The sequence below is a fragment of the Lathamus discolor genome, chromosome 2, assembly GCF_037157495.1.
Source record: "Lathamus discolor isolate bLatDis1 chromosome 2, bLatDis1.hap1, whole genome shotgun sequence".
Lineage (NCBI taxonomy): Eukaryota > Metazoa > Chordata > Aves > Psittaciformes > Psittacidae > Lathamus > Lathamus discolor.
Window position 1 is genome coordinate 42,736,229 of NC_088885.1, and position 17,897 is coordinate 42,754,125.

Here is a 17,897-nt window from a genome sequence, read left to right on the forward strand (position 1 = left end):
AGCCATCAGGCTGTGCACATGCTCCAGAAGGTGTAGTTCCAGCACATACCACTAATTTTGAGAAGAAAGCCAAGCTGCAGGGCAAGGAAAGAACAATATGGAGAGAAGCTTTAGCTACTGCTAGTCACAATGGCACTGTAGATTAGCAATCAGGCTTCTGCTTGCTTTAATGCTCTTTACCTTCACCTGGCCAGCACTCCATCAAAGACAACCTTTGCTCTTCAGCCGTATGACAAAGGGCTTGAGCATAGCTCCCATGTCCTAGCTGGGTCAGACTAGCTGCACTGGTATAGGGGAAGCCAATTCTCCAGCTGCAGGGGAGCCGCCGAAGCCAGCAGGAGGTGCTGGGTCAGAGGCTGCCTCAGCCCTGGCACCCAGCCTGCTCTCTGCCCCTTGACAAGCTAGTGCTATTCTTCACCCACAAGCCCAACTGCTCTTCAGCTTCACCAGCTGAGCTGTATACCTCACAGCTCTCTCCATCAGTAAGACTGGATGCCACTCTATTAGCAATTCCTCTCCTGTACAGAAGCCCATTTATGTCATTTGGAGACTAACAAAGTCTTTGGCTGAATGAATGCTACATCTCGCCTGTGTTACTGAACAGCACTCACAGGCAGGCTTCATTAATCCACCACAGACACATGACAACGCTGTTTATGAATAGATGGAGTATCTGCAGTAGTTTCACCACATCTTTCACAAAATTTATTTCTCTCCTTAATTTCTGTCTGCAGCCAGGAAAAAACTGAGTACTGAAACAACAATCATGTGAGATCTTGAGAAATCCTTACCTTAAGAAATACAAAAAGTTTATTTATTCAACAGTGAAGTTGGTTATTTGAAAAGAGGGCAGGAAATGCAAGTGTGAAAGCACCAACACGTACCCTGACTGAGATGCAGTGCAGAAACTGCATGCTTTACAGGAAACATTTAAAACAGTTCAACTTCACATTTAAACAAGGGGAGAAAATGGAACAAAACATTAGACAACTGCCACCCCAAGGAAACTTTCCCCCATCTTGGATTTTAATCTAAAATATTCCTAGTTCTGAACTTAGAACAGGCAGGCTGTAGAACAGCACTACTCTTCCTAAGGGAGGAAAACAGAAAAAGCATACAGAAAATCACACTAAGTAAGAAAGGGTGAAAGGACCAGTATTTATACAGCTCCAAATCGAGACATCTTCTCTTGTGTGTATTCACATCCCTGTTCCCTAAATGGGGACCAGCAGACTCCTTTTGAAAGCCCTGGGTGCGACAGTACAGCAATTCACATCTCATCAGTTGTTCCTGGGCACTGGACACACTGTAAATCCTCACTGAAGGAGATAGCCACAGCCTGGGCACAGGGCGCAGGAAAAAAGAACAGGCACTGCATAGTTTCTAAGCTCTCTGTCCTTACCCTCTGAAAGAAGTCCACAGAGCAGAGGATGCTGCTTTTCCAACCCACAGACCATCATGATAAGAAGACAAGCCTACCCACGTGTCTCCCTAGCTCCACTCCTCCGGAGACTCCTTGCAGAAGATGAGGCAGATGAAAGTCTAGCGCACAATGCCAAAACTCAACAACAGCCTCCACAGCCAGTCCTGCCGAGTGTGTGCGCAGACTGCCTGCCACACGTGCCCTGCCTCCGAAACGAGGCGGCAGCAGCAGATCAAACCCATACTCATTATGTAACCATCAAACCCAAGGCACTGTTAAAAGGGAAACAAACCCTAAAAGAACTGTTCCTAAGACCAGATTTCAAGCTTCAGCTGTTTCTGCTGCAATCTTGTTCACAAGTCAGCTTGCATTTTGTTGTTGCACACACAGATAAACTCTGTCCCTTTCACCTGTGCTCTCCCCAGGGCTGTGCCATCTCCAGGAGGCCGTACTTGGAACAATTCAGAAGGAGACATCAATTTTCTCAAGTTTACCTGCAAGTGAAGACATGCAGCAACCTCCACCTTCAGCAGGTTTACCTCTATGCTCTGAATACTGGAAAGGTTCGTCAGCACACCTTTGTAACATACTTACTCTACATCAACGTGATTCTTATGATTTACCTAGCACAAAACCAAAATACCTTCTTTTCAAATGAGAACCAGAGAGACGCCTCCTATATCTAGGGTATCCTCAGAATATGACCACTTAAAGCTCTGATGGGAAGCTGAACAGCAGCACTAGTGAGATCTAGGGGGCCACTAAAGATAAGCTAGATCTATATAGCTACTATGCAGTAGTAGCTCCTGAGATCCTAGCAACTTCGCTATGCCTACGAAACACAGAGACATTTTGTGTTTACTTCATGCCTTATCTACACTGCATTCACTCTGTCATTTACAGAACTGCAACTACTCCCCTACAGCAAAGATAACACCAGATCAAGGAACACAACTTTATACCTGCATTAGCATTTGGGATAGTAAAAGCAGAGTTACCAGAATAAAACACCTTGCAGCACAGATCATGGCCAGGTAGTGTATCTCTCACAAACCTAACAAGCAGAGCTATGCTGCAAGAAGCTCAAAAGGGAAATCTGTCTAGAGAACACAAAGAAATGGAGAAGAAAGGCTGCTGAGAGGAGATATACCTTACAAGCTCCTTTATAATGGCATTAGGTCATAAAAGCATACATTTTCAATTGACTATACAGCTTCGTGAAAACTACTACAGTATTAGAATCAATGGTTACACAGGACATATTTTGACAGTCTACATAAGCCTTTCTAATAACAACTAATCAATTATCCCTAGTGAAAGCGCCTCAGGCGGGATGATTCAACATGAAATTAATATTTTTAATTAAGATACATTTCTATATTCACACCAAGCATATGCCACGGATTTCACACTATTTCTGTAACAAATTTGCAGTTCAGAACTTAAATGGGTCAGTAATAATCATGCACGTGTTACAAAATATTGAAGAGTGTGCCCTTCAGCTCCAATAGCGTATTGACACTAGAATGCAAGATGGTATTAGCTTCTGGAAAAGGAAACAAAATAAGAGTCTGACTTGCCAGCCATGCATGCTAGAGGAAAGAGTAGGCTCTACCCTTTAACAGCTCAGCTTGTCCAAACTTACTGTTTTCCTGCACCCTGGCCACGAAGCCTGTGAGAGGTATCTGTGGAGTCAATTGAGGCATAGGGGGAGGGGGTGGAGCAATAGAAACTGGTAGCAACACGCACACGATATCGGGGCAAGTCAAACAGACAAAGGAAAAAAAAAAGGAAACAAACAAAAGCAGCCGTCAGTAACGAGGACCACAAAACAAAGTATGTAAAGAACAACAAGAACACACACACACAAGAACCTCCTTCAAGCTAGTGCTTCCAACAGGGCTGAATTCCTGGTTTGCCAATGGAGGATCGAAAAGCAAAGCATGCCCCTGTGTTCAGCTGAATAAGCCGAGTGCACGCTGCGCATCTGGATATTCACAGGGTGTGCGTGTGAAGGGGCTTGCTCTGCTTCACTTGGGGAGCACACAAAGCGGAGCTTTCTGTCTTGCTGCCAAATAAGCTTTACTGCTATTCAGTATTTATCTTTTCAAAGTACACTATTTGAAGTAGAGGCAATTTTCACAGGATTCTGGACTCCTCCTCTGAAATAAAAGCAGAGGATGCTACCTCCAGTGCAGCAATGAATACAAATACTTCATATTCATAGAGAACACCTCCTGTAATTTTGTTCTGCTGGGGTAAGGGGCACTGGGTTGGCTCTAGTATGTTTCTGTTTTACATAGAAAAAGGGACCTTCTTGCTTGGTAGGAAAACCAGATGGATCTAGAGCATAATGTATTTATACTTTATGTGCGTATATATATACACACACATATATATACTTCATGTGTGTATATGAGGTATATAATGTATATACTTTATGTATATAATGTATATCTATTTTATGTATATAATGTTTATGTATATAATGTATAACTAAGTCGTCTGTGGTTAGAAGGCACTCAGCAACCTAAGAGGCTGGCAATGACTTCAACAGCTACAACTGCCTACACTAGAACACAGAGTTCCCCAGGAAGCACTTTAAAAGCTCATCTTCTCTGAAATATGTACCTATATGGTGAGTAATGAGATAAGACACATGGCACCAGTGCTCAGAGATGCTGGGCTGACAGCTGAGATATTCAACTCTTCCCACTACAGGTAGGAAGGAGGCATGCTAGCAGTAGGGCATGCCATTCAAAATATCAGCTCTGCCAGGACATCTACCCATGAAATAGGGGGAAGAAAAAGCAAGAAAAATACAAACCCCAACAAAACATCACAATGGACCTTCTCTTGCACTGAAGCAGAGAAACTCCTGTGAAGGTGGGAATTCAGCAGGGTAATCCAGTTGGAACCAAATTTGAAAGAGGTTCTCTACTTCCAAGTAAGCAATAGTTTTAAATAAAGCCATAACTAAGATTAATGTTTGATGAATAAAAATGGAGCATTTAGTTCTTTACAAAGCCAATAATCAAATAAACTGTATGGGAGAAATGATGAATAAGAACAAACAGGCTTCTCACAAAATTGAAGTAAACATCTAAGAAAAAGCAGAGTATTTTATAACATGAGAAGTAAAGCCTTAAGGAAACATAGGACCTGGGTTTAACATCAAGACAGTAGCATTAACAAATAAATAAAAAAAAAATAAAAATCACCAGTTACAGAAACAGAGGAAAACAGTTCAAAGTAGCAAGACACCCATCAAAATACTGTTTAAAAACGTTGACAATCAGTATTTTGAAAACACCAGAAAGGCCAGATTAAGGAACAGCACCTGCATTTGAGCAAAAAATTGCTTTGGACAAATGTAAATGTTCAGAAACAGTGGTGTGCACAGCATTTAAGACAACTATTTCCAAAAGTAAAGCCCTGTTTATTCAATAGAACACAACTGTTCAAACAGGGGGGAAGCTTCAGTTGTTATGGTGAATTTATTTGGGGGAACAAGAGTGCGGAGGAAATGGAAGGCCAGTATGGATAAGAGAATAGGAGGAAAATCAGGAGTGGGGAAAAAAAGAAATAGACTTTATGTCTGCATATAAAAATGCTTTCTGATAAACGTAATACTTCTCAACCACTGAGAAAACTCTTCAGTGTCTCAAATATTTTATTGTGCATTCTTTCCTTAAGAGTAAGTACTCAACAGCAAACACTGGTCCAAAGTGATCTTCAGCCCAATCATCAACATTTCTTTTTAAAAGAAATATCACTGATGTTTAAAGAACTGGCATTCTGGCTGAAGACCATCACCAGAAACCACTCCTCTAATAGTGTATCTGATCAAAATTCACAGAAATGGCCAAGAGGTGTCCTGATAGAAACAGCTTTCTACCAACACTCAAGTAGATCCTTATTTTGTAGATCTTTCTGCATTGAACCTCATTTGCCCTGCTGGGTAGGTAGGCAGGATGCTGCTGACTCAAACCTGCCCACTTGCCCACTGCATCCATCCCTTCCCTCATCCATCTCTATCTGTAATACTACTAGTGTGGAAGGGCAGAGGAGGAGTCTGCTAAAAAGAGACTGAGCTCTTCTTTAACAGTCAAACTTAAAACCGAGAACAAAGGAGAAATCTGGTATCAGGAAAGGACTTAGGAAAGAGACAGAGACAGGAAGGAACTGTGTAATGGGAGAGGTTTGTTAAATGAGCACTGTGCTGTGACCATACTCTCTTTCCACTAGCCCAGTAGTGGAAGGACTGTACTACAACTACATTGAGCCTCCTGCAAAAAAATTGCGGTTTTAGTTTATGTTCTCCAAGCACACCTGAAATGCTAAGTATAATGTGCCTATAATTAGGTAGGCAATCATAATAATTTCTTGTCAGGAGTAACAGCAAACAAGTCAGAGGGGAAAACAGTATAATTGCATATAGTGCAATCACTACACAGCTTCAGTATGGCTTTTCTTGTTTGTTTTTCCTTCTATTTTAGGAAAGAAAGCAGTAATCTGATTGATGCTCTTCATAAACGAATTAAAATGCCATGCATGCTTTTACAATAATTTTGCTCAAAACAGTTTGTGATTTCAAAGCTCAGAAGCTTACTTGAATTTTGAGAATAAAGAGGCCCGCCATTAACATGAGGTTGAGCAGAAAATGGGGCAGTCACAGAAGGATTCCGTCTGTATCCACCAGAAGATGCTGAAGAAGTGGTAGAGTTGTGTCGCGAGATTTGCCTGGTCATTGTGCCATACTGGGAACCAGGAGCTGAACCAGGAGCAGCTGAAAAGTATTAGCCAGAGGAACCAAGGAAAAGACTTAAGCAGAGCATTACTTGGGATAGAATGCAGAAAACAGAAAAAAGCCCAGACCATGGGAAATACTTGATTACAGGTCTCCAATAACTTAAGGCCAGTACCAGGAGATTAACAGAAAACAAACATCGCTGTTATAATCAATAATCAAGAAAAAAACCCACACAGGACATAAAACAACATTCATATAAAGGGCATTTGAGAAATACTGAGAACTACTTTTGAGAGACTGGACTGGAAAATTGAATCAGCTTCCAACTCCTAAGCATATCTCAATAATTCTACATGCAATACCCTTTATTAACAAACACACAGGGAAAAAATCCACATTCTGCTCATTTTCCATTGTGAACCAGAACTTGTCTCCAGTCTAATGCAAAAAACACTCTAACAAAACAGTAAAACAAATGCCATGAGCTTCAGACATTTGGCACATTTATCAATCATATTTGCTGGTTGTGCCTTTATACTGATAGAATTTGCACTAACAAATCAGAATCACCAATGCCAGCTGACAGAAAGATATGCCACTCATTCTTCAAGAACACCCATTTTTACCCTCCATATGGTTGCTGCACAAACTTCAAGGTTAATAAGCAGATTAAGTTCTCGTTTAGATTAACCTCTGACAGACAAACAAATCACACCTTGCAAACTAAAGAATCTCACATGTTGAAGCCACATGGATCAATACAATTTTTAAATGCAAAAATTGTTCTGTAGTAAAATGTTTTGTGCTTTTATATACATATGTATCTTATATAAATACACATAAATATAGACAAAAATGCACACACACAAACAGCATGTGACCAGAAGTTTAAAGTCCTGTAACACTATCCAAAGTCACTGTTGCTTCAGTAAGGCACAGTGCAAATGGTTACATGGGTCAAAGCCTCCAAAGCTACTTTCCTAACACAATCAATGAATTTTGTCATCAGCCTGTGATGGGAAAGGGTGAGGTATTTTTTCCTGCCTGTTTGGAAAGTGCTACTTTTAGATCCCATCCTAACACCTCTATGTAATGCTTGAAAAAATTTTGCAAGAACTGTTAGTCCATATCCTCAAGTTTTCCAGTTGCCAGCTGCCTGCAGCATTACAGAATCAAACCCAAGCCACTGTGATGGACACTTCCACTTTTTAGCCACCATATGTCCACAAGATAGAAGACACAGATCACCCTATACATCAGCTACCATTTTAAAGCCAGAGAGCAACTGTTGTGGCTTAGTTTCAGCTGCAGCAGTGACATAGCAGAATACTAATATTCAAGTTGATTTTGAGTTCTTATAGATCAGACTAACTGGATCTTAGCTTCACTGGGAACAGAGATTTCAAGCAACTGATTTCAAGCCTTTTCCCCATACCTTGTGCATGTACCTTCAGAGGCTTTAACCACAGGAAATTAGTGGAGATTAGATTTGTTTAAAAACAGAAACAAGAATTCCCAGAACTGATTTTTATACTAAAATCATGTAGACCCCCGCACAGAAGAAAAAAAAAACCCATCACTAAGTCCATTAGGAGGAGGGTATTATTGATTATGCAGCATGACTGCAATCACTTCAGCATTGATACAAGTCTCACCTATCAGACTGCCCATCGGGAGAGGTGGTGGCAGTGCTGGTGCTGGCAGGGGTCCAGAAGGAGGAAGAACAGAAATGTGAGCTAATAAAGTAGTTTATATTCCCAATTAGGCCACATTATTAAAAAAGAAAAAAAAATTTAAAAAGAAAGCACGGGCATTTGATAGGCTTCCAAAATAAATACAAAAAATCCACTTCTGCCAAGTAGTACAAACTCAGGCCCTGATCCTACACAGGGTTCTGTACCTGCAGCTCTTTATTCCCATTGATTTTTATGGGATGTCAGACAATAGTAAGGATTTCATGCCTGTTTTACTACTGCAGGATCAGAAACAGCTGTGAAAGGAAAGCCTACACATGCATACATGAAGAATTTTCATCTGAAGAACAGAAGTTTAAGAGACGCGATAGCAAAGCTACATTATAAAAAAGCTCCACCGTTTTCTTGTGCAAATTAGCTTACAAAATACACAGCTAGTAAACAAGTGACTGAGTTGGTTTATTACCAACAATCCTGACTTCTTATTATTGACAGATACCACACTCTCACCAATCATCATTCTTAAAGACAAAGGAGTATGCTTTCAATGCTGAGAAATTGGACAAAGCCTTGAGTGAGATGGTTTAGTGTGAGGTGTTCCTGCCCATGGCAGGGGGGTTGGAACTAGATGATCTTAAGGTCCTTTCGAACCCTAACTATTCTATGATTCTATAAATCCTGCATGGTTCTCATTTACTGCTGTGCTATCTTATACATACAAGTTCTACTGCCTCAATGATTTCCACCATACACCACTGGTGGATAAGCCTGAATTCTACTACTAGCAGTGTTTTCATAGGTCATCTTCTGTGTTTTGATATACAGACTTTTACTTGGTTAAAAACAAAAAACCAAACCGAAAACTAACCATGTACTGGCAGATGGCAAAGTTCGCAGGCTATTTCAGGAGACAACTGAAACAGCCCATCAAACATAGTTGCTGATGCTTCTCAGGGCACCCAGAAAAGTCAAACTGTAGATAGGCATTTAAAAATCTACTTAAGCTTTTAAAGGATACACCTCTCTCCTTCCCTCCCCTTCCCACCTTGATTATCTTGTAAAAACATGGACTGACAAGGGTGTTTTAACCATCTGCTATTCTCCAAGTGATTCTCCTGCAGGTACTTTTGGTGAAGAATTAAAACTTCAAATGTCCCTCAGAACTTGTATTTCCTGACTAGGACTGTGCTTCAGGACAGCTTCTACCCCATCGTATTCAGTCAAAATCCCTCTGCAAACAGAAGTGAGTGATATTACAGCCATAAGTTAACATGGGAAGAGTCCCGCATACCTGGTCCAATGGTTGGCGGTGAAGGTGTAGGCACGGCAATGGGAATGCCAATACTGCTGCTTCCACTGTTCTCTCGACTGCCACTTCCTCCACTACTACCACTACAAAAGAAAACTGCAAGTATTAGCACAGCGTTTCCTACAAAGGCCTATCAGCAGTCACACTTCTTGTATGAGCTCTGCTAGTCCAACTCAATTACGGACTGTTGAAAACCCCCCTATAATATGCCTCTGTCTGTACCTACAATCGCATACAGCTAATCAAGTCTGGATGCATTACACCCCTAATAAATGGAATTAGCTATGGTGATAAACATCTAATTAAATGCTTTAAAAATAAAAAAGGTAAGAACCATACCAGTTCTAGGCAATGGAGTAACAAGTGCAGGAATAGTTCAGGGGCCTTGTAATAATTTAAATTAATAAGCTGGGGCTGGAAGAATTCATGCCTAAACTATAAATAATTATTTAAGATTATTTATACTGTCAGATGAAGGAACATTTCCTTTGCTCAGAACAGAAGTTTAGACTGAGAACTTTATAACTCAGAACAGTCACGATAAACCAGCTGGGGTGGAGTATGGTGTCGATAATTTTCTGTGTATTTTAACACTCTCCCTGCTTGTGTACACACTCCTCATGTACGAGAAGTTTCTTTCTACAATAATCTGAAAGGTAACTGTACAGCCAGGTCACAATTTGTGTAAGTACTGTTACATGATACACACATTAGAGGCCAGCAATACACATTTTTACAGAATGTACATCTAATGAACTACTGGATAACATTTCTACACATCTTTGGCAGCCATAACACTTCTTTTAATTGAGGAAGCTGAAAAAGAATCAAGATTCAGGTGAATCTGTCCTTACTCTTATCCAAGAGCAGTCCTTAGGCCAAGACTTGAATTTGCATGGATTAAATGGATAATAAAAATGGAACTAAGTAGTCAAGATGTTTTGAAGCCAGAACGCCATTTTAACTCAACCATGTTAATTAAAGAGTACTCAGTAATGTTAAAGAATTTATTTACCATTCCTGGAAGGCTGCAAATCAGTGCTGTCAAGAGTCAAGCACAGACCATTCAAATGTATCCTAAGAAAGTAACACTGTTACAAAAAATAAAATTGGTGATCTAAAACCGAAGCCAAGATAATTCCTTCAAAATTAGCGTTCTGTCTGCTGACGATCTTGATCTTGTCACCATGGTTGCAGCTGAACTTCTAACTGCAGTCTACATAAAAGACGATCTTGTGAGACAAAGAGTAGGGAGCATTCACAGTAGCCAGCTAAACAGATTAACAAGATCTTCACTGCAGCCAGATTTAAAAGTTATTTCATTTTAACGCTATACTGAATTCTTGTGTCTGGCTTTTTTCCCCTGCAGAAACAGATGCTAAAAATCAGATTGCAAAAAACTGGTCTCCCTGAAGAGGCTCAGAGAAAGATCCAGCTTTGTGATTCAAGAAAAAGATTACATGACATTGAAAACAAGAAGCAAGATACACCTGGAACACCCTTCTCACCCAAAACACACACTACTCCTTCATCAAAGCCCTTAAGCATGCAGAAACAACTGGCTGACGCCAATACCTGCTCTGTGAATAGAGTTTTATTTTCTACTTCTAGCATGCACTGATTATGAGCATTAAGCTTTAGCAAAAAAAAAAAAAAACAATTGGCTCTGACTACCTTCATCACAGTGTTTCTAATCAACAAAAATTTCCCTTTGCAATCAGTGGTCTTGAAAACAAACAAAAAAAGCCCAAGCATATTTTAGGCTAAGGTTAATGATGGGCCCTCATGTGTTGAAAGCTACATCACTATTCTACCTTGCAACTGCATAAATTCTGAAGTTTTGCTTATTCTTGGGAAACAAATACCATAAAACAAAATAAACCGATTATATAAAACAAGGCCTGTGGTTACAGAAATTGCTCAACACAAGGCTTCTACAGAGTATGATGACACTTCTATGTCGTTAGAGAAGTCAACAATACAGTGAATAACCCACCTTTTGCCTTTCAACAAAAAGCCAACAGGCACAAAGCTTCAAAGCTTTGCTGTGACTTCAGAAAGCTTCAGTATGCCAGGCAGGAAAGAGCTACAGAAAGAACATGCTTTACCTGTGTGTTCTTGGTCTCTGGTTCAAGGAAGCCGTCCTTCCCGGACTGTGCTGACTGCCCAGTCTGGCAGGACTTGTCATGTAATCATTGGGGACTGTTGGTGGTTTGACTGGCTCCAGGGTTTTGTACGGAGTATTTCGTCTGGTCAAGGAAAAAGAGATTTGAAGACAGAAAGATAAAGGATCAGAAGATCAAAAGGACAAATCAATGAAGTAATGAAGCCATTTGTTTTCTTAAGTTTTCATGAGAGATCACTGCACAGTGACCCACATCAAAGCATATAAAAAAAAAATTCCACCAGGCAGGATAGACAGGTCACATTTGACTCTCTAAAGTGCTCATCCATACACGTTGGCCTACAGAACGATAAACTGGTTAAAAAACCCTAAATTTACCACACAAAATACATTCTTTGAACTACATAACACACAATAGTTACATCCACATAATATTCTGGGGTTACCTTTTGGTACACTGCACGTGAAACTCTCCCCACTGTAACAATTTCCTCTCCCCCCCCCAGTTGCCTCAGTTGGAGCTTTATTGTCTCTGTTTTGCAGCCCAAGAAAGTGAAGCCCAGCAACTTCCAAGATGACCTAGCAGACTGCATCAAGTCAGAAATACAACACAGATCTTTTGAGATCTATTTACCAGACCCATTATTGCCTTAAGAACAGTGCATTTATTGTACTGAACTGCAGAGCCCTTCAGTTCTCATCAGTAACTAAGAGATCTCTTGCAAGACACGGAATTTGGCAATGCACCAGCTAAGCAAAAACAAAAATACTAAACTACTTGCATTTAATCATTTGTTCAAATACTGGTTATAACCGAGCTGGTTAAGTTGTACAGCTTCCTGGTATTTTAAGAAACCACTTCCTTTTTACAGCATGGAATGCAACAGTACTGAATTTTAACTATAACATTTTATTATTAAAACCTCTCAAGAAGAAATTCTTGTAATTGTTTGCATGGACTGTGGTGTTCGTAAATTAGTTTGTCTATATAAAGAACTCCAGCTGATTTTAATATGCAGACTGCCACCACCTATAGATCTGCCAAAAGAGATCAGTCGTGGGAAAAATAAAGAAACCTTGTGTTCCAATTGTAAGAGTTAAAGCTCTAAACACTGCTGAATAAAGTGATATGCAACAGGAATAGCTTTGAAAACTAATGTTTTAAGGTATTCTACCTTGGAATGAACTGGCAATAGGAACTAGTCCTCAGCTCTCTGGTACTATTAATTTTGCCTGTGCAATTTAAAAACATTGTCAAAAGCAAAGCCCCACTATGTCCTTAGGTTCAGCCATGCCTCAGTTTCTCCTTTGTTCTTCTTAGCTTCACTGAAGAACTCAAGCTCCTAAGCACCAGAGAAGTCAAAATCAGTTTCTTCCTATCACACAAGTCCAGTTCTTCCCTTTGCTCTCCTGCCACCCTTATCCACAGGAGGAAAACACTATCCTGACACTGCCCAGTACTCCCCACCTTGCTCTCCCCCAATGCTTCACTGCAGTCCTGGTGTCCAGTAGCCACAAGGGAGAGATACAGGGAGGCCGAGGCCATGCTCTGACCCAGGACCCTCAAGACACCACTGCAACTACTCCCTCCACCCAGCCCAAGCATTTCACTTGTTCTGTAGTACTTCTAACTTGAGCATCCAAGGTTTTCCACAGTCTTTCCCTCTTATGGCAAAGAGACCCCTGCTTCCTTGCAATCTCTTTCCCCTTTCAGCCCACATGATTTCTGTGCAGGACTCCCTCCCCATCATATTCTTTTGGACAGTCCTCCTTGGAGGGACAAGCTGTACAATAGGCAGCACATACTTAAAGGACCATGTTACACACCAAGCTCCTCCTGATTTTACACGCTTATCTCTGTTTTCTGGATCAAAGGGAGAAGAGTATCCTTGTGGCTTCTAGCAGTTTTTCTGCATATATTAGGGAAACAGTCATGCCTATGATATTTCATGCTTTGGCAGAACACGGCTGCTCAAGACAAGAGCTGTACTTCCTGAACAAGAAGGGCAGATACAAATCTCTGTTACAAACCCACATTATTCCTCCCCCTCAGCCAACTGCTGCCTCTCGTCAAGCTCATCTGGAAATGACATTCAGCTGATTAATCCTTATCAGGCATCAGCTAAGGCAACCAAACTCCTGTTTGATCATGGGGGGAGTATGAGAGAGAAGCAGCTCACCAGTACACCAATACTGCTGTTTCACTAGCAAACATCCAAGAGAACATGAAAGCGCTACCCAGCTTCCCAGGGCTGATAAACAACTCTTTCTCAGCTGGGATAAGAGAGACAATTGGAATACTGATTGCATGCCCTTGAGCAATGGGAATTTTCACAAAACATGCTGAGGAAACCTCTAGGGTAATTTCTCTGCAGAACACAACAAAACACTGCTATCTGTAAAGCAGCAAAGCATCAAATCAGGATTAAAAAAATCACTAAGTTTTCAACAAAAGGAGTTCCTGCTCCTAATTCTCCTTGACCATTGCTCCTGATCCCACTCCTGCTCTGTCTCGCTGTTCCTCATTTTCCCAGCTCTCTGCCTCTAGCGGGCATCATACCTGAAGCCAGCCAGCCAGGCATTTACAGTGCCTCAGTCCCCCACAGCATAAAGGAAAGACTGAACATGACAAATGAGTAGAAGGTCTTGTTTAGGATACCTTTAGGAAGAGGATGCACAGTTGGACAGACAAAGCCATATGGCACGTGCACTGAGCTTCTCAAATATTAATGTTTTTGTCTCTAGCAACAACTACTTGCTGGCACATGAAGATAAGCAGATTTCACTCCCCACAGATTCACAAGAGCAAAATAGATGCTATGGCAGGCAGGGAACTTTTGTCACAGTGGGACTTGGGAATAGAAAATCCTTCCTTCATACAAGCATAAAAATAAAAATGCACAAGCCTGAGAGAATCAGTGTTGCCAATGTGTTCACAATGCAACAAATTTTGCTTAGATAATGCAATAAATAGGGCACAAACAGCCATTTCATACCTCTTATAATACTGATAAATGAGTAGACACAAACTTTAACAACGAATTCTTTCCCCTAATGAAGTTAAAACCTTTCTGATCTTCTTTTGTGTCACTAAGGTTTTCTCTCCCAAAATCAGGAACAATAGCCTCCTCATTTAGCCGTATCTGCAATACATCCTTCCCCAATGAAAAAAAACATTCTTTCAAAAGGTCATACTGAAAATGAGAGTCAATGCAGCTGAAAGGGTTTGTAAGGAGACAGTGATTGCTGACAGTGAGAACTGCCCTCTATCCACATACTTAAGAAACACCACCATCACACTTAGAACTTTCTATCCCAGAGGCTGGACCAAGCTGCCCCCATTCTTACCCCAGAGTTCCCCGGCCTGACATGGGAGGACTCGGTGGTTTTTGTGTAGGCGGATTTGTTCTTGACAAGGTGCCAGTTCTTGCAGGCTGGTTATTTCCATGCTGAAATAAGGGAAAACATGGTTTTATTTTTATAACAGAGCAGTTCTGTTATTGACAGCTTTTTCTTTTTTGTTTTTTTTTTTTTTTTGGTTTTTTTTTTTTAAGTGCAAGGATTTGAAGTGAGAATTCCCAGACAGCTGTCAAACAGCAAGTTTTCAGCTACATGTAAGACAGACACCAGTAAATACAAAATGTCTAAATACAACCTTGACTTTATTTTTGCTATTAATTTACAACAGACACCAGGAAGGTAGGTAATTGACAGGTTCACGCACAAATCTCTTGTATCCTCTTTTCTTTAAGGGGAAGGCGCATTTGTGTTCACCTCCATTCAGATGGTAATAATTTAAATCAAACTTTAACGCTGACAGTACAATACAGTCAGCATGGGCCCAGAATTTCTCAATTTGCCCCTGCTATTCGACTAGCAGAGTCATTCAGGTTGTCTGGGAAGTCTCCTGCAAAAAAATGTCAGTGAAGGGAATCAAGGCATCTACTGAATTCAGAGCAAAGCACTACATGTGTTAGAGAAATTAATGTATCTATATATAAATGCAAATGTCAATGTATCACAGATATATTGACACATACTAAACGCTGTAAATAAAAACAATCAAGTATAGCATGTTTAATCTAAATATCCTATGGAAAGCAGAGCAGAGCATAAGAGAGCGCTAGTTTTCAGTTTTAATGGCTCCGCAGCCTCTACTATCAGTCACATGAGGCACTGTGGGTCAAAGGAGAAATAACACTTCTTACCTTGGCTTTTAGCCACTTAACGTTGGCAAAAAAGGGGGGAAAAAGGTAGAAATTAATGGCAGATCCAGCACAACTGACAGGACAGGTTAAACTACAGATAATCACATTTTAAAAAAATCATTTGTGTCTACTGATAATTAGCTGCATCCCCATACACTAACAGCAGTTTTTACTGCCTCACTTAGGCATTGAAAGTTCTGTGTCAGACTGAGTGACCACAGGAAAAACAATTTGTGACAAAATGAAGTTTAGCTAAACTTTGCCAGATTTATTTGCCAGGCTGCTCATGGGCAGTAAAGGCTTGAAAAGCCCTTTGCTGACCATTCAAGTTCAAACCCAGATCAATGCTATTTCAATGACAACATGCACTTAAGAATTACTCAAGAATTCGTTCACAAAACCCTAATTTCAGCTGTATGGTGCAGAAGAGGCTTGCCTGTTTTGACACTTAACCTTCATGTGTTTTGAAGAAATCCTAGCTGCTGCATTGAATGGGAAGAAAAGGAACCTCTCAAACAGGATGAGCAGCAGTGCCTTTCACCTCTGGTTTATTGATTGAAATCTGATTCAAGCCAGCACAGTGCTGGCTGCTCAGAACTGTGTTGGCAGTGTTCTAATGATTGTTATTCTGAAATTTTAGCTCTTAGAATCAAGTCATTATATGACTCCATTATATCATTCTTACAGCCTTCATGACTGCAGAGGGAAATAAAGTACGAAAACTTGGCCTCATAAGAAAAACGAATGGAACATTTTACATAAATTCAAATTTTCTCTTGATTTTATTCAGGAGGAGGAGTCATGTTTTTGACTAGGGAAAAGACAAGCTAACACAAACTGCCAAAATATAAAATAGTCCAAATGCTTTTTCTGAGGTTGTTTGGAAATTAACTATCACATGCAGGACAAGCCTCCTAACACACAGCTTTTCAAACTATGGTTTGCACCTTCTTCTCCTCCTTCTCAAAGAAACACAGACTAGTTTAAAGGCACCCATGAACTCAAGAAAAATAATTAAAACATGCTATGCAGCAACGTGCATATGTGAGATGTTTGACAGGGCCTGCAAAAACACTAAAAAGAGCTGGGGCTTACAAATCAAAAGAGGTTGAAAGCCACTGCCCTTAAGTTATTCATATTACAAGAACAGAAACACAAAAACCTGCTTCAAAATTCAAGTGCAAATGTTTAGCTGTGTTAAGTAACTTTGAAGGTCATCCCATTCACTCCATTTGTGCAGAAGTTCATCAGCAGAGCAGTAAAATTAAGCAATTGCTTAAACTGTAAAATTAAGCAATTGCTAAATTGCTTAACCCTCTCTGTTCCCACATACTTATTCCATGGATAAACACAAAGGTTCAGCTTCCAGGATGCCAGAGTACTATTATATTTTTAAAACAGGCTTTTAGCAATGAAATTTGCTTTCCCCTCTCACAGGAATACGTGACCCTTCCCCCTTACTCCACCAGCTGCCAAGGGCAAAGGCATAATACAAAGAATTCGTTAACACAGACTGAAAAGTGAAACTCTTGGTTCTGTCCATCCCCAGTAGCTGTAGATAGAAACCTTTTCAAGGTTTAAAAGGAAGGGTGGCATAGTTTCTTACCCAGCCTCTACAACTAAATTTGCATTCCTCAAAAACACAAATCCAAAAGGCTGCTCTTTCCCTCCCTTTCACAGTGTCACGCAGCACTTATGGTGAGTCTTTCCACCTCCTCCTTAATCACTGTTACATTCTGCCTCCGCTGCAGTGACGAGTATCAACTTCTAGTGATGATTCAGGAATCTTGTCTTCTTTCAAGCCTAAGTACAACATACTAAACTTGAAGTCCAGCAGCTTTTCACTTTTATTCCTATCTCTACCACTATATCAGGTGAGCTTCATCTCTTTTGCTACCAGTCAAGCAATATGTAGATACACACACTTTATAGCACAGAAGAATTAGTAACTGTTGTCATGCTGCTTTCTATAAGTAAAAAGCTCTGTATGTGTTTTCTCTGTTGCTGTCAATATAGACTAACATCATATCTAACACAGGAGAACACAGGAAACATATGTAACATAGGAAAACACAGAAGGAAGGAACACAAAAAGACAGGGATTCTTATGGGAGAGGAACTCCTGATGCAGAAGACAAAAGTAAGGGAAGAACACAAATAAAGCGAAGCAAGATGAACCATATGGCTATTTAGTAATTTTTAATAAGCTAATTAATTAGGAGGAGACATTTTCTTGTATTTATTGGCTGAGCTTATGAGGTCAACCTTGCTGCATTTCTTGGTCTGAAAACCAAATTTACTGGTTTCTAAGCAATTAAAAAAAATCCTTGGAATTGGGAACAGTTGAGGCAGCAGTATCTAGATTCACTATGATTTTAAGAAAAA

General features: G+C 40.3%; 1 protein-coding gene across 12 annotated transcripts in view; it reads right to left on the reverse strand.

The window, feature by feature from the left end:
- Positions 1–17,897, reverse strand: part of ABI1 (abl interactor 1) — an 80,772-nt gene that overhangs the window by 3,855 nt on the left and 59,020 nt on the right. Inside the window, exons 4-10 of one of the 12 annotated variants that reach the window (XM_065666610.1) lie at positions 15,513–15,527; positions 14,653–14,753; positions 11,288–11,428; positions 9,162–9,262; positions 7,832–7,873; positions 6,036–6,212; positions 3,069–3,155 (exon numbers count right to left, since the gene is read on the reverse strand). In XM_065666610.1, coding sequence (XP_065522682.1) covers positions 3,069–3,155; positions 6,036–6,212; positions 7,832–7,873; positions 9,162–9,262; positions 11,288–11,428; positions 14,653–14,753; positions 15,513–15,527 — 664 coding nt within the window. The remainder of the gene's footprint in view (positions 1–3,068; positions 3,156–6,035; positions 6,213–7,831; positions 7,874–9,161; positions 9,263–11,287; positions 11,429–14,652; positions 14,754–15,512; positions 15,528–17,897) is intronic. The other 11 variants (XM_065666614.1, XM_065666618.1, XM_065666611.1 and 8 more) reach the window with 11 other exon arrangements.